At 51.9% G+C, this 21,695-nt stretch overlaps 1 protein-coding gene across 1 annotated transcript in view; it reads left to right on the top strand.

The window, feature by feature from the left end:
- The window catches only part of ITSN1 (intersectin 1), a 230,084-nt gene that overhangs the window by 186,493 nt on the left and 21,896 nt on the right, over positions 1-21,695 (top strand). The window contains exons 29-31 of the mRNA XM_060010352.1: positions 12,255-12,376; positions 14,187-14,293; positions 19,739-19,922. Of these exons, the coding sequence (XP_059866335.1) occupies positions 12,255-12,376; positions 14,187-14,293; positions 19,739-19,922 (413 nt within the window). The remainder of the gene's footprint in view (positions 1-12,254; positions 12,377-14,186; positions 14,294-19,738; positions 19,923-21,695) is intronic.

Below are 21,695 nucleotides of genomic sequence, written 5' to 3'. Positions count from 1 at the left end.
CTTCTCAGGATCCAGAGCTTTGGGCCTTGGGCATCTCTGCCCTCTTTGCCGGGCCTCCAGCAGACCGCAAGCCCTACAGTCTGCCCCAGCTCAGGAGGCAAAGCCAGGATGCCCCCTCTCCTCTCTGGGGCGTTGCCTTGGGGTTCTGAGGCCCCCTTGGGAAGGGCCCCACGCATCTGAATCCCCCGCTGATGTGACCTCCTGTAGGAACCTTCACCCTACCGCATCCTCAAGGGGCAGAAGTACATCTTCTCCGTCCCTTTTCCCCCTGACTGTATCACAGGCTCAGGACACCGCCTGCATGCTGATTTCCAGCAAGCACCTCCTTTCCCGCTACTTCCTTGAGAATCTCAGCTGAGGAATACGGATCCAGGCGATGAGGCTGGGCTCAGCAGAACCCCAGCAGACAGGGTGCCTGCTCTCCGAGCGGGAAGAGGCCACCAGCAGACAAATAAGCAGAATCGTTTCAGCTAGTGGTGGATGACCTGGGACAAGTGTGACGGAAGGCCAGGGCTATAGCAGATGGCCTCTCTGGAGAGGTAACGTGGAGGGGTGGAGATCTGACTGCAGAAAAAGAGTCGGCATGCAAACGTCAAGGGGAAGCGTATTCCAAGCCCCAGGAACAGCCAGTGCGAAGGCCCCAAGGGTTGATGAGTTTCTCCTGCTCCTCCCGTAAGGATGCACTAGTCTTCTACCCGGTACCTGCTCCATGCTTGCCATCTTCCAGCCTCTTCTCCACACCATGGGCAGAGAACTATTTTAAAAACCCAATTAATTCTGCTTAAAATTATCCAGGGAGGTCCCTGGGATAATGACCCAAATCTTGCATTTGGTCCATGAGGCCCCACTTGATCTGCTCCCTTCTCCTGCCCATGCGCAGCCCCTGCCCTGCCCTCTCATCATTTATTCCTACCTGTTTGCCCATTTTGTGCTCAGCCTTCCCCAACCAGGGTCTTCCTTTCTGAGCTGCTGACGGGACCACCATTAGTGGCCTCTGTCATCTACAAACCTTCCACGTTTCTGGCATCAGAACGGGTTGCGGGTGCAGGGGCTGCAGCTACTCTGGCTTCCAGGAGGAGATACTGATGCTTAAAGAGGTGCAGTCCCAGGCTGGTGTCCAGCATCCTGGTGTAATGTTCTTTCTATTTCCTTCTGCTACCTTTTGGGTCACCATGATGACCCTAAACAGAAGTCTGGGCTTCTGTTGGCCCAGTGGGTTTCCAACTGGCTCTCTTGAAAACTGCCTCCTCTGACCTCCAAATTACTTGACGGAAAGGTCCACTTTTGGGACTTCTCTGGTGGTCCAGTGGTTAAGACTCCACGCTTCCAGTGCAGGGGGCACGGGTTCAATCCCTGGTCGGGGAACTAAGGTCCCGCATGCCGTGTGATGCAGCCAGAAAAAAAAGAAAGGTCCACTTTCATCACTGGTCCCCACTGTGGCATCCTGGCTGGGCAGACAGCATGGACGTGGAGCCTTTCCCTGCCTTGTAGATCACACGACTCAACCTCCCTGAGCTTCGTCTTCCTCCCAGGGTTCTGTGTGCCTGCGTGTCCGGGGGAGGTGGTATGTGCGCTCGGGTCCATGGACCCCCATCACCGGCCCCGCCCTGCCTGTCGAGTCTTACGCAGCCAGGCCTTCTATCACCACACTTTCCTCACCACCTCTCCAAGATTCTTGCATTCAGCTGAAGCCACTGGTGGGCCCCAGCTGGAATGCCCTCACGCCATCTTTCCCTGCTGTGTCTGCCCACCTTCACCCCTCCTTTCTCTGCTGCCTTGGCCAGCCCCTCTAACCCGCCATGTCTGAGCTCTTTGCTGAATACTAGTTACTTACCGTACATAAGCTGAGTGGGTGGAAGCTAATGCATAGACAGAGATACTCGTACCTCCTTCCTCAGACTGTGAGCTTCTTGGGAGCCAGGTCCTATCCCATGAAGACCTACAAACACTAAATAGCAAAGGTACCTGCCTTTGTATTTAGTACTGAATGATGCCCAGTCTCCCCATCTGCTTAGAAACTGGAGGGCAGCCCCTACCTCTCACACTTGTGTATTCCCCACGGTACCTCACTCTCGGCCGTTGCTCAGGGAGTGTCAGTGGTGGACAGTCTGGTGTTGCCCCCCTGTCGTTCCGCAGGCTTACTTCTTCATCCCCAGCGAGGCTGGAGGGAAAGGACGCACCCCAGTGTCCAGTCTCCCCGCTCTGTGTGGCCTAGAGCCTTGCGCCAACTGCACCTGGGAAGGCACCGCTCTGAAAAGATAAATCCACATGAGGGAATTCCCTGGCAGTCCAGTGGTTAGGGCGTGGCGCTTTCACTGCCATGTCCTGGGTTCGACCCCTGGTTGGGGAACTATGATCCCCCAAGCTGTGCGGTTGCAGCCAAAAAAAAAAAAAAAAATCCATGTGAGAAGACCTTAGAACAGGAAATGAGCTTGTTAATCATGAGACTTATTATTCACCATTCTTACGCCACCCTGAATAATATATATTGATTTTGTGTTTGGTTTTGTGTCTCCCCTCCACTAGAATGGAAGCTCCATGGAAGCAGGGACTTGAGGGCATCTCTGCAGTTGCTAAGAAAGAGAACGAGATGTCATGGGCTCGGGTGGTCTCTTGTGTTCCAGCGGGGTCAGTTTGCCAAGTTAGGAGAGACCACAGGGGACCAGGTTGTTCTTAGACCCTTGTGAAGAAAGTTCCACTGGGATGAGAAGTCCACCCATGCCCCTGTGGACCACCCAGGGCTGGTTTGGTGTCCGGAGCTTCCCATGGGCTGGGGTTGCCCTGGGACTGGTCAGCCAGGGTCATTTTCAGAGGAGACCTGGCAGCCTTGACCCAGTCTGGTTGCCACCAACCCCCACCAGCCTCTGGCTCCGAGGACAGGAGTGTCCTCTCAACTGGGTCATCCAGGAATGGACTGGGAGAGCCATGGGTATGGGCCACCCTCAGCCCCTACTCTTTCAAAAGCTCGTGGTTTCCTTGTGAGTCTCCACTTTCCAAGACAGCAAGAGCAAAGGTTTTATTCCTGATCTCAGAAGTCACCGTCCATCTCTGGACTCTGCTCTCCCATCCATAAAATGAGGGCATCAAGCAGACTGATCTTACAAGCTCTAGCCCTGGAGTTGGGGGTCAGGTGGTGGTGGCAGTGTGGCCTCCGGGAACAGAGCATCAGAGGTTCTCTGGGCTCTGGGGTGTGGATGGCCTTAGAGGATGGCATTCTGTGGTTACGGCCATCACATCTCCTTGGACAAGTGGCGTGAGTGAGCTGCCTTGGGCTGGAGTCGGTTCAGCGGTTGTGGCCACTCTCATCCTGCATGTGCCTGGACTGATCTAGTTTCTGAGTCTTACTCCTTCTTCACGCCAGGCGCCTTGTTTCCAGGCAAGCTTCCCTCTCATGGCGTGGTCCTCACCGTTGGCTGCGCATCAGAACCTCCTGGAAGGTTTACAAGTCATAGACACCCGGGTCGCACCCCAGCCAGTCATATTCGATGAGTCTGCAGTACAGCGGGGATGCCAGGCTTTTTAAAGGCTCCTTAGGTGATTCCGACGTGCAGCCAAACTCGAGAGCCACGGCCCCCTCCATCCTCCACGCAGCTGCCACAGACACCCTCCCAAAATACAGCCAGACCTTCCCTGGCTCCCCAAGCAAAGATGAAAATCCAGACACCTAGCTACATTGTTCAGAGCCTCCTCGACTGTACTTCCCCACCTGTTAGGGGTGAATTGTGTCCCCAAAATTCATATGTTGAAGCCCTTACCCTTATTCTTCATACCACAGAATACGACTGAATTTGGAGAAGGGACTTTTAAAGAGGTCATTAAGATGAGGCCATCAAGTTTGGTCCTCATCCGATCTGACTGGTATCCTTACTAAGAAGAGGAGATTTGGGCACAAAGGGTCGCCAGGGATGATCGCACAGAGATGAAAGGTCATGTGAGGACACAGCGAGAAGATGGCCAGCTGAGGAGAGAGGCCTCAGAAGACACCAGACTTGCTGACACCTTGATTTTGGACTTCCAGCCTCCAGAACTGTGAGACAATACACTCTGTTGTCCAAGCCGCCCAGTCTGTGGAACTTTGTTACAGCAGGCCGGCTGACTGATGCATCACCCTTCCACCAGGCGAGAGGCATAGTGATCAAGAGAAAGAACGCTGGGGTAAGATCCCCTCTGCCTTTTATTAACTGAGTCCCTGGCAAGTTACTTTAACTTCTCTGTGCCTGTTTCCCTGTTTGTTCAATGGGGAATAACAGCAGTGGCTACCACATAGGATTACTGGGGAGGATTTCGTGAGTCCATGAACGTACAGCACTTGGAACCATGTGGCTCAGAGTAGCATCCGTGTGAACTTTCCGTTCTCCCTGGTACCCCAGCCTCTGCTTCCCTCTTCCACACCTGCCTTCTAGCCCTACCACCCCACTCTTGCTGCCCTTTTCTCCGACTGCCCCTCTGCTCTGATCCCTAACTCCTACTCACCCACCCTGACATTTGCCTGAGGAAAGCTCAACTCAAATTCCTCCTCCTCTGGAAAATATTCCCAGATCCCTCTCACCAAAACTATGGCCTTGGGACTTCCCTGGTGGCGCAGTGGTTAAGATTCCGCCTGCCAATTGCAGGGGACATGGGTTCGAGCTCTGGTCCCGGAAGATCCCACGTGCTGCGGAGCAACTAAGTCTGTGCGCCACAACTACTGAACCTGTGCTCTAGAGCCCATGAGACACAACTACTGAGCCCACGTGTCACAACTACTGAAGCCCGCGCACCTAGAGCCCGTGCTCCACAACAAGAGAAGCCACCGCAATGAGAAGCCTGTGCACCACAAAGAAGAGTAGCCCCTGCTCTCTGCAACTAGAGAAAGCCCATGTGCAGCAACAGAGACCCAATGCAGCCAAAAATAAATAAATAAAATAAATAAACTTATATAAAAAAAACACTATGGCCTCCTTCCTCATACTGCAATAGAAATGTGTTTGTACTTCTAACACACCGATCTGCCTTGTGTACTCAAAAGATTTATTTACGGCGGCTAGTAAGGACCCCTAAAATACTGCAGGTTAGAGCACATTGACAGCGGGAACTCAGAAAGAAAGAAAAACAAGGATGGTGACATAAACGGGGCCAGGAATGAGCTAACAAATGCAGACCATGGGGCACTTGATGGCACGCCAGGAATTCCAACATCGGTTATAAAGCCATGAATGATATGCCTTTGATTAAAAAAAAATTACTAACATTCTTTTTGATGCAAAATTAAGAGATGATTTATCCCTGAGAGTAATTTGATTTTCGCCACTTCTCAACAGTCATTAAATTGCCCAGCAGCCCATGTAGCTGGATTCTCCTTCTTGGGAGACAATTAAGCTTATCTGGAAACCACATTGGCGCTTTTAAACTTCCGGGTTGTGACTGAGTGCAGCTGAGCAGAAGGCCCTGATGAGTCCCCGGACAGGCTGCAGAGGGATGCCTGGGCTCAGCTGGACATAGCTCAGGGGCTCTTTGGTGCCATCCGGTAGCATTTCCCCCACCTCTCACCACAGGCCTCCGTGCCCACTTGGCATTTCTAGACCCCCATCAAAATCCAGTCTTGGGCTTCCCTGGTGGCGCAGTGGTTGAGAGTCCGCCTGCCGATGCAGGGGACACGGGTTCGTGCCCCGGTCGGGGAAGATCCCACATGCCACGGAGTGGCTGGGCCCGTGAGCCGTGGCTGCTGAGCCTGTGCGTCCGGAGCCTGTGCTCCGCAACGGGAGAGGCCACAACAGTGAGAGGCCCGCGTACCGCAAAAAACAACAACAAAAAAATCCAGTCTTAAGGATTTGCACCTCTGAGGTCTCAGGGATGGATGACAGGGTGTATGGTGTCCTCTGTGAGGTACCTGTGAATCAGCAAGGACCAGAGTGTGGATGGGATGCCCCAGCCTCCAGCAGACTGAAGCTCCTGCAGGACAAGAGCCTGTCCTGCTCCTTCATCAGTGAATCCCAGCATCAAGCACAGTTGCGGCCATAGCGGGCCACAGCTTAGAGAAGAGGGGGCTTAGACATCAGCTGCAGGGCAAGGACGAAGTGCTCTGACCACAGAACCTTCTTGTGGTCACATCCATTGTGGGCAATAAGGGCAACACGATTAGATTCATTTTCCCAGGAGAATCTAGTGTGGCCTTGAGGGAAGTGCCCCCACCTGGCAGGAGACACCAGGGCCATGAGGCTCCCATTTCCTACATTCAAGCCAACCCTGGAGAAGCCTTCTGTGTAGACGGGAGCTCCAGGATCCCAGTTAATATGGATCGTGCTGACCCAGGGCCATTTAGCCAGAGGATTTGGACCGAATGTCCCCACAGACACTGGTAGATCCTTTCCCTTAAAGATGAAAAACCATAGCCCAAGCTTCCATACTGCTTCTCCCCTGTCTCTCTGGCATCATGGCCTCTGTAATCTACTTCCCACCTTATCTACTGTCTACTTCCACACTTATCTTCCATAGCATCTCTGTGTTTACCTGGCATGCTGGCCCACATGTCCCCAACATAATGGCCCCATCCTCTCTGGCCGTATAGAAGCCTGGCGCAAGGAGGACCAGGTCCTTGTACAACCTTCCTCCATCAGGATGGAGTGCATCTCATTTTCTGAGTTGCTGCATTCTCCACCGTTGGCACAGCCCGCAGGACCATTCTTTGCTGCTTGCTATTTTAAATATAATTTTCATGTCCAGTCACCCCCAGGGCTGAGTTTCCTTGAGGACAAGGACATTACCTTGCTTATTTCTGTGTCTCTTGGACTTCAGGGGGAATGCAATGCATATTTATTGACCATCTCATTGTATATTTTGGCCGTTTCATAAGAGGAATGAAGCCTGTTTATTTGCTTTGCTCTGTGGCCAGCTTGCTGTGGGGCCTGGTTTGGTTTTAAAAATTATGGTCCCCGCTGGGAAAGGAAGTAGAATGATTGGGGTAGGGAGAGGGGGCTTTTTACCCTACATCTCGACACTTCGTGTCTTTGGAACTGTTTACAATAAGCATGTGTTCGTGCATTACTTTTGTAAAAAAGCAATTTATTTAGATTATGCTGTTCCTATGAGCAATGTCCCACTGAGGGGACAAGATGATCTTTGGGGGTAAGATACTTTTCTGCAGTGCCCCAGACTCAAATCCTTTCAGAGGGGCATCACAGCTCTCTCTGTTCTGTAAATGTGTCTAACTATACGAAATTATAAGGGACAGCACACAGATTAGGAATTTTACATGGGTTGTAATTGGGGATCATTTCTGACTGCCTGGAGTCATTTGCAATATTATTTCAGCTGCGAGTGGATTATAGTTAGTTATAAGAATCCCTCCATCATGCCGAGATGTCCACGAAATTTATTTGCTGTGCTTTGCCCTCTCGTTTTTCACTGGGAAAGGAAGCCAGCAAAGCATGTTTATTCTGGTTCCCAAAGGAGAGAAGGACCACATCCCTCCACCCCTAAAGAAAACTCTCTATTTGAAATGTCTTTTCCACTTACCCTGCTCTGAATAATGGAGTTTCTAAACTCTTTTGTTTTTCTAAATATTAAATTTTCAAAGGAAGGATATTTTTGAGTTCAAAGCACCTATTTCAAGTCTTTAATGGTTCTCTTGGTCTGGCATTCATCAGCAAGAATTTTTAAAACAGCATCCTGTGGGTCAGTTCAGTAGCTGAAAAGACTGTTCCAAGCCAACACTGTTGGCACATAATGCTGAGACAAATCTCCCCACAAAATCTTTGCTGTTCATTGGGTTCTGGGTCCTGGAGAGGCCATCTGGACCATCACTCTGTCTCCAGGCAGGCTGGTTGGGGGGCCAGCACAGGGTGGGATTTGTTGGGGCAAGTAGCCTAGAGTCACACAGCACTGGCCCCCCATATTTCTCAGCCTGCTGGGTGGATTGACCGAAGGCTGGAGCTGCCGGGAGTAGGACGCCATGCAGCCTTCTCATGTCCCCCACCTCCATGAGCAGGAGACGGTCAGTTCACCCTGAACTGGCCTCAGCACCTGGGATTCTTAGACCAGTGGCCCAAAATCCACCCTGGACCTTCTGCTGTTGCTCTGGCTCTGAGCTTCTTCAAAACCACACTGTGGGAAACTTGAAGACTCAGAAGAATGAACTTCTGAAATCCAAAGCAAGCCAGTTCCTGTCATCTTTCCTCACAGGTCCTTGTGTCCGGTTCCTCAGTCGTTCTGTGTGTCTCTGGTCACGTGCACCATCCTTGCTGCAGAGTTATCAGTTTCTAGGAATGTCACCGTTTCTCAGTGGGGTGCTATTGGCACTGGAGGTGGGCCATTCTCTGTCCTGTATATTGCAGGTCATCTAGCAGCCCTGGTTCAGCCCCCCAAATTCCAGCAGCCACCTCCAGTCATTATGACAACCAAGAATTCATTCTCAGCCTGGAGTTGAGTGGTGGTTGCAGTGCAACCCTCAGCCTGGTGGGGAGCAATACCACCCTCAGTCTGTCTTCAGCCTGTAGGTGGGGCAGTACCGTCTTCAGCCTGTAGGTGGGGCAGTACTGTCTTCAGCCTGGGGGAGGGGCAGTACCGTCTTCAGCCTGGGGGGGCAGTACCATCTTCAGCCTGTAGGGGGGGCAGTACCGTCTTCAGCCTGTAGGTGGGGCAGTACCGTCTTCAGCCTGGGGGAGGGGCAGTAGCGTCTTCAGCCTGTAGGGGGGCAGCACCATCTTCAGCCTGTGGGCGGGCAGTACCGTCTTCAGCCTGTAGGAGGGGCAGTACCGTCTTCAGCCTGTGGGCAGGCAGTACCGTCTTCAGCCTGTGGGGGGGCAGTACTGCCTTCAGTACTGTTGGGGGGGGGCGGCATCACCCCCAGCTGACGACCCCAGGGTTCTTAGCGCTATGCTCTGGGGGTCAGGCGTTTCTCCTCTTCCATCATGAATTCCCAGCACCCAGCACAGTAGGATATCAGTAAATATTTGTCAAAGGAATGAAGGAATGAGATCCATGAGCAAGCTTCAAGAGGGTCTGCAAATCCTTTAAAATTGGGTGCAGAATGTGTATATTGTGTGCATTGTATGCATATGTTTTCTGAGGTAAGAGTTCATAGCATCCACCAGATTCTGCAAGAGGAATTGTGACCTACGGGGACGTTTGGAAGACTGTTCCAACCAGTGTCCACTACTAGCCCGATGTTTGTGTCCCTGCAAACGTCACTGCACAGTGTGTGGGAACTGAGTTTTAGAGCTGCTGGTCTGTACCAGTACTCATATCCCTGAAGAAAGGAATGTCCTGAAAATTGCAGGGGAGACTCTGCTTCCCTGAGTTCATACAAGTCTGTAATGCAAGGGCTGTATTCTACCCTTTAACAAGAAATGGACTTACCCCTGGGCCCTTGGACTCACTAACAGGAAAGTTTGGTAAGAATAAGGCAGGAATGAGATATTTTCCTCCCAAATTCAAGAGTGTTTCCTGGGTGGCTTTCCTAAAGAAAGCTAAAGAAACTGGTGACATCACTCAGCTTCCGGTAAGCCGGGGCTCACGCGTCACCTTGGCAGAGGTTGGCTGAGCCCCCCAGATGAGCAGTCATGACTTGCTTCCTCCCTGAGAATTCATTGTTGATGCAATTGTTTTAATAAAACACAGTCAATGCACCGAGGCAGGAAGGACAGCTAGACCAAGCTGGTGGCTGAACAGAGGGCCCGAGTCCCAGAAACATCTGCAGACCTACGCGAAGGCTCATACTCAGCCCGTGGCCCTGTGGAATTGTAGTTTAGCCGCACTGCCATGGCTTTGAATGAGGTCTCGGATGGAAGGGCGTGGAGGGTGTTAACATGAAAGCCTTGATGCTTTCCTGGCATCCATCTGCCCATCCTGGGATTATCCTGTCCCAGGAAGAGAAGCTCCAGCATTCTAGAGAGGGCATTTGGCCAGGGGAGGGGACAACTGAAGGCTGGAAGCGCCAGCTCAGAGTTAATCTTGGGCCTAGTGAAGCATTTACCAAGAAGTCTATGATATCATTCGCCCCAGAGGGATCGTTCTATTTGCAGAAGCTTCCAGCATATAGACTAGATCAGTCACGAGCCTAGAAGCTCCCTTGGGGGAAGATGGAAACTCTGAGGAACCCCTGATAGTTCAGAGCAGTCTTCTCAGATTTGAGTGTACCTAAAAAGTTACCTGGATAGCTTGTTTCTTTTTTTTTTTAATTAATTAATTTATTTTGCTGTGTTGGGTCTTCGTTTCTGTGCGAGGGCTTTCTCTAGTGGCAAGCGGGGGCCACTCTTCATCACGGTGCGCGGGCCTCTCACTATCACGGCCTCTCTTGTTGCGGAGCACAGGCTCCAGATGCGCAGGCTCAGTAGTTGTGGCTCACGGGCCCAGTTGCTCCGCGGCACGTGGGATCTTCCCAGACCAGGGCTCGAACCCATTTCCCCTGCATTGGCAGGCAGATTCTCGACCACTGCGCCACCAGGGAAGCCCCCTGGATAGCTTATTACATCAGATTCCAGGCCCTGACTCCACAGTCTAGTCAGCAGGGGCCTGAGCATCTGCATTTCTAATAAGCTCCCAGGTGCTGCTGATGCTGCCCGTCTAGGGACCCGACTTTGAGAACCACTGGTGTCCAGCAGGGGGTTCCGCACTGTGCTCCACAGCACCCCCTTGTGGGGAGAAGAAGGGATGCGGAAAGCAAGTGAATGGGACTCAGCGCCTCACCCCCACCTACATCCAAGACACCTCCCAGTCTTCTTTACAAATCTGGTTTTGGTGATTAAACAAAGAACCCCTGATAAAAAGGACAGGGCTGAGGGGACCACTGACCTGGAAGAGGTAGGTCCAGACCTGCAGGAGGGGTACTCCCTAGAGCCGCGAGCTTCCCTGCCCCTCATTCCAGTGTGCCTGGGGCAGGGGACAGCCTCTGCCCAAAACCCGAGAGCATCCAAAGCAGACCAACCCCAAGTAACCGGCTGAGTGAGCAGAGGCCAGGGCGGGTGCCACCTGCTGTGCCTGCCCCACCCCACGTCAGCAGAGCCTACTCCTCGTGGACCTGCAGCCAAAGCTGTGTCCGGCCATCTGCACCTGGAGGAATTCCCTGTCCGCCTGTAGGTTCACTGCTCAGCTCCCGTGAGTGCAGGACAGCAGCCTGGTCCAGGAGAGTTTGCCCAGCAGCGTCTGGATGTCCCCCACCTCTGCCCTATCCCCGGGCCCATCAGGAGCCTCAGCACCGCCATTTCATCCTCCAAAAACCAACCTCAGGATAACCATGTGCCCTCCTGTAGCTCGGATCTAACAGCAGTGATCTGGGGTAGAGCCCAGTCTCTGGGGTCAAAGTGTCAGGTTCCCATCTCAGCTTCTCCACCACCCAGCTGAGAGAGCTTGGGTGAGGCAACCTCTCTGACCCTCAGTTTCCCTGTCTGTACAATGGGGATGATTTTAGTGTCTATGTAAGCATTAAACACAACTGTCAGTGTTCAGCTCCTGGTAGAGCACCTGGCATGGTGAGAGCCCTCAGGAAATGTCAGCCAGTTGTTACTAAGTCTACTCTGTTTAGTTTGTTTGTTTGTTTGTTTTGGTTTGTTTTTAGGCCGCCCCATGTGGCATGTGGGATCTTTGTTCCCCGACCAGGGATCGAACCCGTGCCCCCTGCATTGGGAGCACGGAGTCTTAACCACTGGACTGCCAGGGAAGTCCCCACTAAGTCTTCTCTCTTGACACTCTTTTAGTGGTTTTGCTGAAGCAGGAGTGTGAGGCCTGTAATAGCTTCCTGAGGCTGCGGTAACAAATGACCGCAAACTGGGTGGGCTTAAAACAACAGAAATTTATTTTCTCGTAGTTCTGGAGGTGAGACGTCCAAAGTCAAGGTTTGGGCCGGGCCATGTTCCTTTGCGGGCTTCAGGGGAGAATTTATTGCATGCCTTTCCCTTAGCTTCTGTTGCTACCAGCAATCCCTGGCATTCCTTGGCTTGTAGACACGTCACTGTAGGCTCTGCCTCTGTCGTCATGTGGCGTTCCTTCTGTCTGTCTCTGTGTAGTCTTCTTATAAGCATGCCAGTCATATTGGACTAGGGCCCGCCCTAATTGAATATGACTTTGTCTTAATTAGATTGCATCTGCAGAGACCCTATTTCCAAACAAGTCCCCTTCAGAGTTACCAGGGATAGGGCTTGAACATATTTTTTTAGGGGACAACACTGTCTAACTGGAGTGAGACCACGAGGCCACGAGGACCCTGGGGATCTTCCCCATGAAGCTGTAGAGGCTTCCCCAGACCTGGACTAAATTGTCCCCATGGTTGTGTTTTGCAGGGTGTTCAGACTTACACCTCTTGGATATGTTGACCCCAACTGAGAGAAAGCGACAGGGCTACATCCACGAGCTCATTGTCACGGAGGAGAACTATGTGAATGACCTGCAGCTGGTCACGGAGGTAAGGGCAGCTGGGGGTGCTGGGGCAGGGTGGGGGGCACTGGCAGAGGGTGGGGAAGGCAGCGACTCTGTCAAGGAGGGCTGGGTCCTGATTCCCAGTGTGAGAAGCTTTCTGAGGTACGGGAGCATCAGGACGGTACATCACAGAGGAGAGTCTTACCCAAGAGAAGATGCTTAATTCTCATCCGCGGCCACGGACTCAATTCTCATCTGTGAGTCCTACCCACAGAGGGGCAGAGACCCTTCAAGCCAGGGATAGATGAGCCTGTGAGGAGTGCATGAGCGGGGACACACGGGCTGTGAGGTGGGAGTCTGAGCTCGGCTCAGAGAACTTGCAGCTCAGCCACCAGCTAATTGATGCCATAGAGCATCATCTCCCTGGCCCTCAGCAGTGACATCTGAAAGATGGCAGTCATCTGCTGATATCTTGGTTATTCCTCATGCTACATATTACCCACCAGAAAAATCTGTTGCAGAGAATGAAGATGTTTCCTCCCGGCACCCCGTGCGTACCCTCCCTCCCCCGTCCTGGACGATGTCTCATTTTGGCTCTCCTCCCAGGGAGCTGTTGAAGGGCCTTGTCTGCCTAGTCCAGAGGATGGGGAGGTGCAGAGTTGGGAAGTTCTGCTTTTCAGGAAGCCTTTGGTCCATACTCATGGGAGGTTGCCATATTAGGAGACAGGGGTTTGCAGAGCTGGACGTCGGGGTCACCCTACAGTTTGAAAAGTACCATCATCGTTTGGGAACCCCTGTACCCCAACAATTGTGAAACCATCTCCTCTGATAGTCTTAACGACCCCGAAAGGCATTGCTCGGTTACCCAGTGTTGATGAGTACAGGATGCAGGATGAGTTGATGGCCCCCAAGGCCATCATTCATGCTTAGGGAGCATCGGTATGAAGAGGTGTCCCTTTCTCAAGACATGTGACTGTCACTAAGTATACAGTCTTGGATGTCTAGGCTGTGAATGTCACCCTCTTAGATACGGTACGTTGTGCAGTGGCCTGGTATATGCCAGGTTCAACATCGGCTTAAAGACTCATGAAGTGCTCTGGGCTCCCAGGGATCAGCCTCAGCCTGCCCCGGTCCCTAAGGTACCTTCCAGCGAGCAGCCTGCCTGCAGTGGTAGCTATGACCTCTTTCTAGGCAGGGGCTCACCACGTGGGGCTCAGTCAAGACCTGTGGTCTGCTGTGAGTTGCCCACCCACGCGGAGCTTGGTGACGCTCCTCAATTTCCTGGAGCCCTGGAGGGGGGCAGCGCCCACCTGGTACCAGGCCTTCACTCACTGGCTCCGTCCCAGGCCCAGCCCAGGCTGCGGGCAGAGCAGAGGAGTCCATCCTGTCCCCAGGCTGCTGGTTGGGGGCCCGGCTGCCAGGGCTGCTCCCCTGGGCTTCCTGAGGCTTGTCTGTGCAGCCGATGCTGGGAGCAGGAATGCGGGAGTGCCCCCCACCCCATGCATCTCTCGGCCCTCCACTTCCCCCCTGTGCCCAATTCCCCACCGTGGCAGGTGAGGGCTTGAGTGCCTTTGTCCAGACCCCCTGCTGAGTCCTGGCGGAGTTAAGGCCTGTCCTCCAGGGTTTAGTGGGCCTCCTTGTAAAACAGTGTGGGCCTGATGGGAACCCACCAGCCCCATAGACCCCGGCAGAGGGAGGGCCACCTGCTTCAGAAACTCTGCAGCTTCTGGGCCTCCCAACCAAAGCTGCAGGTGCCTCGGTCCTTCCCGTGGCTCTGAACAGGCCGGTGTGTGCGTGCGTTTGAGTTTTAAGCTAACTGTTTGCTTTCTGTACTGCTTCGTTTTCTGCATCTGTAGATCTTTCAGAAACCCCTGATGGAGTCTGAGCTGCTGACAGAGAAAGAGGGTGCTATGATTTTTGTTAACTGGAAGGACCTGATTATGTGTAATATCAAACTGCTGAAGTAAGCCTCTTCTCTACCCCAGCCCGCCTTAGCCCTCGCGCACCGGCCCTGCCACGCGGCTTCGTCCGTGTGTCCCCTCCGTGCATGCCGCCCTGTGTTTCTTTCTGCCTCTCTTCCTCATTTCCACTCACGAGAACCATCGCTCTTTCTTGCCCTGGTGCTTTCTGGAAACACACCCCCAATTTTTCACTGGGGAGAACGGATTGCTCAGGCATCCCGGTTCCCGCTTTTACCGTGGTTCTAGAATGAACAGAGCTGGGCCAATTCTGGCTCCTAATCGCTGGCCAGCTCCATCCAGGCGGGGAGCAGCCCCCCATGCCTCAGACCCTGGTTCCATTGGGGGAATGTTGGTCTCTTGAGACTCTCTTGGCTCCCGAAGATGGGAAACGGTGGGACCGCGCATGGCCACGGTCAGCGGCAGTTCTCAGCATAGGCCTCTGAGGAGCTGGCCTGGAGCGGTTGCTATTTTATTTATTCCTGTTTTAATTCTCAGAGGCAGCTGCAGGGCCAGGGAGAAACACTGGGCCAGGAGTCTGGAGACCTGGGTTTGGAGCCCAACTTGCTGCCCTTCCTCAGTTTCCCCACCGGTAAAAGGAAGGGATTGGATTACATCATCACAAAAGTCCTTTCCAGTTCTTAAAAGAACTTCCAAATCTGTGTCCACCAGGCCCTCGGTATAACATCATTTGCTAGAAAACAGATGAAGTCTGTGGTGATCCTGGGGGCCAGGAGGAAGCACAGGCCCTGGGAACTGGTGTCCATTCCAGCTCTCTAGGTTCATATAATCGGGAAGCAGCTATTCCCTGAATGTGGTCCCTGGGATTTTATAAAGGGATTTCAGGTCCCCACTTTCCTGAGTGTGTTTGGGAGTCGATGAAGGGATGGACAGAGAGGTGGATGTGAAGAAAAACTATAACGTCTTCTGTCTCTATGTTCTAGAAGACGTTAATCAAAGATGATGGCATGGGGGTGGCTTGGAGAAAGTATTTCCATTACCCCCCTTGAGAAGCATATTGTAGAGGTTTCTAGCGTAGGTCTGGGTCAGACTCTTGGGCTCACACCCTGCTGTTGCCTACCTGCTTTGAGCAAGTCGCCTATGCTCCCTGGGCCTCAGTGTCCTCATCTGTAAAATGGGGGTGATAATAGTATCTACCACGTACGGTTCTCCTTAGGGAGCATTTAGACAGCGATTGCCTGGTCCCTCGTAAGTGCTGGGCTTGGGCCCCAGGGTGGGCTGAGCACCCACTCTTGCCTTGGAGAGAGGCTGCCTTGTCACTTGGGGCAGGTGGGCTAGTTAACCCCTGAACCTACAAGTACTAAACCTCAAGTGTTGGAGACAGGTTGTTTTGAAATAGATGAAGAGGTTTTCTGTTGAACATATACCTACAAGTTAACACCTCTTTCCTTGGGCGGCTGCATGGGGGTGGGGAGGCAGGAAATGTGTCTGATGTTCCCGAGTGACACCCCTCCCCAACCCTCCCAGCATCGGCGCTCCCCATGCCTTTCTGTTGTCTCTGTACTTTTAACCCTCCGTCCTGCTCCTGTCAGGAAAGCAGAAGCCCCTTTCCTGAGCTCTGTCAGGGCCAGGCCTGCGTGTTCCTTCCTCCCATTAGCGCTGATGGGCTCCACAGCCACGGAGGTAGGAATTGAGAACGCTCTTGCAACCGCAGAAACGAGGCTCAGACAGGTTGAGTGACTTGTCCAAAGTCACACAGAAGGCGATCAGGGTGCCCCGGGCTGCTCAGTGGACAATGCCCAGGGTCCCACTAGGGGTTCCACCCTGTCCTGCCCTCAATGGAAAGAAGGTGAGACCAGGAGGCAGACGTCTCAAGTTTTCATCTGGGCTCCAGCGCCTTCTAACTCGTTTTGGGCAGTTACCTCGGGCAGATAACTCCCCACCCCTTTGTTTTAGAGCTTGTAAAATTGCAGTCAGGGCGCCTGCCCTGTCTAGCATGCAGGGTTATCCCAGGGAGCAAGGAGATCAGGTGTACAGCTGGCAATCATGGCACCAGCGGGCACAGACACCCCCTCTCCCATCACAGGTACGCTCTGCGCCTTCCTCTGATGACTTGATTGGTTAGTTGGGCTGATCTTTTCATTTTCCAGATAAAATACTTGTATTTAGCAGGAGCTTTCCGGGGACCTGATTTCTTTCTTCCTTCCTTTTCTTTTTCTTTTTCCTTTTCAAAATCTTATTATGAACATTTTCAAACATACCAGAAAAAATTGAAAGAATTTTATGGTGAGCGCCCATATTGTAGATTATACACTTTTGCTGCATAGACTTAATTTCTTTGTGCAAAGGACTAATCCCAATGATGGGAAGATTTAGGACTCCTGGCAGGATGGAAGAAGATGAAGAGAACTTAAGGCAGCTCTCCCTGGAAGGCTGCAGTGGGCAGCCACGTATCTCTCACTCCTGATACAAGGGCCAGTGACTCCTTGTACTTAGAGGGGGGACGTAGGATTTATCAAACAGATAAATAAGAAACAAATAAAATGATCATAAAAGGGATCTACCTGGGGCACACAGACTTCCTACTAATGCCGCCTCTGGTTGGGGGTGAAAATGGATGGTTGACCGTCTTACCTGTGAGCAGAGAGCTGAGAAGTTTGCCTTCAATGAGCAGAGTAGGGGAGAAGAATCTAGAACATTTTAAAGTTAAGAGCTAGGCGCAGGCCCCTAGGGGTGGCTGTTAGAAGTGATAGCAGTAGGGACGCAGAAGTGAGATAGGGTGTGCAGAACCAGGTACTGCAGCTGTTTTTTTAATCAAGATCCTTTCCTGCCTCCTTGCTTGAAAAATAAATAAATGAAAGAACTTCTCCCCCTCCAAAAAAGTTTTTATTAAATATTAAGTATTCAGTTTTCTTTTTAACTTAAGAAGAATAGCCATGATTTTATTTTAGGCAGAAAAACAAAGAAAAATAAAAAGTGAAAAAGATACCTTGTGGGGTAAAGATAGGGTGGGGAGAAGGAAAGAAGGGGCTTTGGGTGGGAGTGGGCAGGGTGGGAGGAAAGGAGGGAGAGGCTCGAGGAAATGAAGAGGAAGGACAGAAGGGAAGGGAAGAGCAGAGGGGCCGTGGAAGCCCCCCTTGGTGGGATGGCAGGAGCTGCTTCTGGAGTGAGGACAGGCCAGGAGCCCCGAGCAGCTTGAGGGGAGGCGGGGCTGGGCACGGTGCTTGTTCTCACATGCGGTTCTTGCAGAATGTGGGCTCTGGAGACCAGGGCTTCCTGCCACCCATGAGCTGTGTGACTCTGGTCAAGTCACTCGATTTCTGCATGCCTCGGTTTCCCCAACTGTCAATAGGGATAAGAAGTCATATAGGTTAAAAAAAATTGTTTGACACATAGGACACCTTCATAAAGGCCAGCTCTCTTGACCATCCCCTTGATCTGAGAACTTCAGAGGGCTACTTGTTCGGTCAGCAAATGTCAGGCTCTCTGATGTGTTCATTAGCTGACCTTGACTCCATAGACCTCTATATGAGATGACAAATCAGCTCACCCAAGGGCGGGGCTGAGGCTGCAGCAATGGACTCATGTGACCCCTGAGCCTGGTGACGTGCCCTGTTTCAAACCACTCCAACTCAGTCCTCAAAAGTCTTGCCTGTACGGTAGAACATCCCAGAAGTTGACTCACAGTTCAACCTAACAGGTGCCTGGTCCATAGCAGGGGCCTGATTTTAGGTCTGTCTCGCAGTTGAACAACTCAGGTCTCCAAGTGTGGTCCTCCAGAACCCAGGAACTGGCTTAACTTCCTCAAGACAGGGATGATCTGCGTGTGATCTTTTTTCTTTTCCCTTTTTCTTCTCTCCCCATCATTAAAAAAAATAAATAAAAGGAGGGGAGCAGGTGAACGTACTCTTATTCCCTTGCAGAAAGATTGTGTTGCTCCTCATTGGAAAATCACGGAATGATGGAATTTCTTCCCATTTCCGTCCATAGCAAGTTTGTAACATCGTTATTCAGCACTCTCATCCCCCAGGATTGGTAATGACGTAACCCTTGAGCAAATTTCTACACACTGGGAGATATTCCACACCAACCCCCCAATGAGCAGTGGCCACCTGGCCATCCTGAGGGTACCAACCTGCCACTCCTCACACCCCAGGCAGCCAGCGCAGACCAGCACCTCTCCCCACAAGGGCACCTGCTTGAGGGGGAGTGGCTCATTGTTTGGACCACATAACGCACTGTCCCTAAAGTTTTTCTCCTTGGCTTGTTTCCCAGTCCAAAGATTTTTTTTTCTTTAACCAAAAATGTAGGAGAAAGAAAATAAAGTGATCTGAAGTTTTTAATACAAAGATTGCAGAGCCTTCTTAGAATTATATAGCCCTACCCATGACCTTGAAAGCAGCCAGAGGAATTCATAGTAACATCCTCCCAGCCTTATGTAAAAATCCCATATCATACCATTCTGTTCCTTCCATCCATCCATCCATCCATCCATCCATCCATCCATCCATCCATCCAGGCATCCAGCCATCCAGCCATCCATCATCCATAATCACCAGGGTAGGCAGAACACACCCATGGCCTCATATGTCGAGGTCCTGCCCTTATAGTACATTGCTATCCTTGCTGCATAAAAGCTCGGTGCCACGCCCTTCTTATAGATGCTGGGTTAGGAGTTGACATACGAGTTAGAAGGGTGGGATGCACAGTCCTGATTGTTATGGTCTTGAACACTCAGATGCAGCTGGACTCCTGAACAAACACTTTCCAGTCCCTCTAGTCCCTTCTCAGCTTCCAGGATATAAATTGTTTGAGTCTATGACCCATTATCATATGAATAGGCTTCTCTCTTCAGAACTCCTCTTAATCCAGTCAACTTCAAATTAGCCACAGAGATGAAACAGTGAACCAGAGAATGGCACAGATTGTTCAAACAATCATTTATACCTGGCTTTCGTGAACATAATGGGATTGTTTTTCTGTGGCAGTTGATTTACCATCTTGATTATGTTTTGTTTGGTCTGAAATTGAGCCTCCATGGCCCCTGGCAACAGCAGCTTCCCTTGGGTAGCACTGGCCCCGGAAACAGGTTCAGTGTTGGGGCCATACCAGCCTGGACAGATCAACCATAAAGTGAGACATCCACCCAGGGATCCTGTCTGAGTTATTCAAAAACAGGATTCCATATATTTCCACAAGAAAAAATTGTCTTTTATGCTGACTTGTTCAGCAAAGTTGTGTTTTTTTATTTTAAGTTTTTCTTCCTAAGAGCCAGCAAACAGACTTCATGTCAAAGAAAAATGCCCCAGTGATACCTCTTTGTAGCACTAGACTCATTTCTTTTCCTGTTCCTTGTCTGCCACATAGATGCTTTAGTGGCCCTGGGTTTGTGCCCCTCACACACATCCCATTTCTGTACCACCTAGAAGTGTGCTGTGTATGCGTCAGAGAGCGTGAAGAGGGCGCTCACTTCTCGTGTTTCTGTGCAGAGCGCTGAGAGTTCGCAAGAAGATGTCTGGGGAGAAGATGCCTGTGAAGATGATCGGGGACATCCTGACTGCCCAGCTGCCACACATGCAACCCTACATCCGCTTCTGCAGCTGCCAGCTCAACGGGGCTGCCTTGATCCAGCAGAAGACAGATGAGGCCCCCGACTTCAAGGAGTTTGTCAAAGTAAGGAGCCCAGGCTGAGCTGAGTCTCTGCCCCCGCCGAGTGGCCGTCTTCCAGCAGCTGGGCATGTGAGGGGCTGATTCACACATTTACAGAAGGCCAACAAGGGTGAGGTCTCAGCTGAACAGTAGGGGCTGCCTCTCGCCGGCGAGTGGCTGGGACCAAGGGGGTGGGCTTGGAGAGGAGGGACCAGTGCTGGCCTAGAAGCTCTGCCTTGGCCAGGTGTGAGGGGTGTTATTTGAATACACGTTTAAATCCTCCACCTCAATTTTAGGCCTAGGAGGGCTGGTGGGTCTCAGGTTTCCTATTCTGTTTAATCTGAGCATCCTCAGTTCTTTGCTGCTCTCTGCCCTTCACCTGCAAAGGGAATGGCCGGCAATCCCAATGGACCCTTTGTTTTTTTCCCAATTGGTTCTTTTTGATGGACTCAAGGTCTAAGAAGCCCATGGGGGTGAGTGTGGGATGCCAGGACCTCTGCCTTGGAGGATAACAAGGGTCTGGAGAGCCATGTGCCCACCAAGGGACATTGTGGGGAAGTGGGTCCCATGCTGCTGGAGACCCCAGGCTTTGGGTCTACTGCCCTTCGCTGGGGTGGGTCCCTGCTGGCCAGGCCAGCCCATGCAATCAGCCCCAACCTCTCCCAGAGGGGAAGAAAAAAGAGAATAAAATAACGTCTGCTAAAGAGGCACATTTTGATGAACAGACAGCAAAATAATCATACTAATGACAGGCTTATCTTTGTACCTCCTGCATTTTGGGGGCAGGCTTTTCCCACTCCCCCAGGTAACCAAGTTTGTGGAGTCATCACTGGGAGGGGAAAATGCCATCTCTTCTCGGCCATAGCATCAGATGTTCTTGTTCTTTCTTTCTCACCCTGTTTCTCAATATTAAATGTTCTGATTTTCTACCCAATGAGTGGGGCATCTAAGGGAAGAAACACTGCTATGAAGTAGGCCTAGGGTGGGCTGGAGACTGGAGAGCAGATACTGGGCTGCCAGGTGCCATGGGCCACCTGGGGTTCCAGCCAAGGGCCGCATCCTCCCTGGGTGCAGGCAGGATGAGTTCATCACTGGATGTACTTGAACTTGAGGAAAATGCTGACACCAGCCCAGGAGGGGCCTTGTTGCCCCTCCCCTTCTCACCCCTCCCCTCATCCCCTCTCCCTGCCTCATTCCTGCGGGACTTTGACATGCCTTTGCCTGCTGCAAAGTGTTCCTGGAATAATGGTGTCCACGGATGGAGCAGGTTCAGGCACTGACAGGTCCCAGGGCTTGGGGTCCAGGTCATGGCATTAAACCTGTTCCTAAGACATTAAACCTTTGAGAGCTGTCACCATATAACCCCTGTGACTTGTAGACAGGGTCACCCTTTGGAGGTAAAAGGACTCTTGTCCTCCAGTCAACTTGACAAAAGTGGTGGAAGGAAAGAGGCAGGGAGTCCAGAGTGGAGATAACCACAGCCCCTGGGACTGGGGGCCTGACCCTCATGTCTCGGCTTCACCAACCCTACCCTTCTGGGGCTCCCACCGGCGAGTGCAGGCTTCACCCAAAACAGATAGTGAGATCCGGCCAGGCGCTTCCAGCATCTCTGGGACTTAAGGGGGATTTTTGTTCTGACCCTATAGTCTTGTGACTCTCCTTGCTCCTGGGAATGTTATAAAGTTTTGGTAGGTATCCAGAGGAAATATTCTCTGTAAAGCCAGAATCTCATCTCTGGAAGTAAGGAACCTCATGTCCCATGGAAGGTCCACTGGATCTGGGGAGCAGGGGTCAACC

This window comes from Delphinus delphis, chromosome 4 (genome assembly GCF_949987515.2).
Source record: "Delphinus delphis chromosome 4, mDelDel1.2, whole genome shotgun sequence".
NCBI classification, from domain to species: Eukaryota; Metazoa; Chordata; class Mammalia; order Artiodactyla; family Delphinidae; genus Delphinus; species Delphinus delphis.
This window is presented reverse-complemented; position numbering and strand designations above follow the sequence as displayed.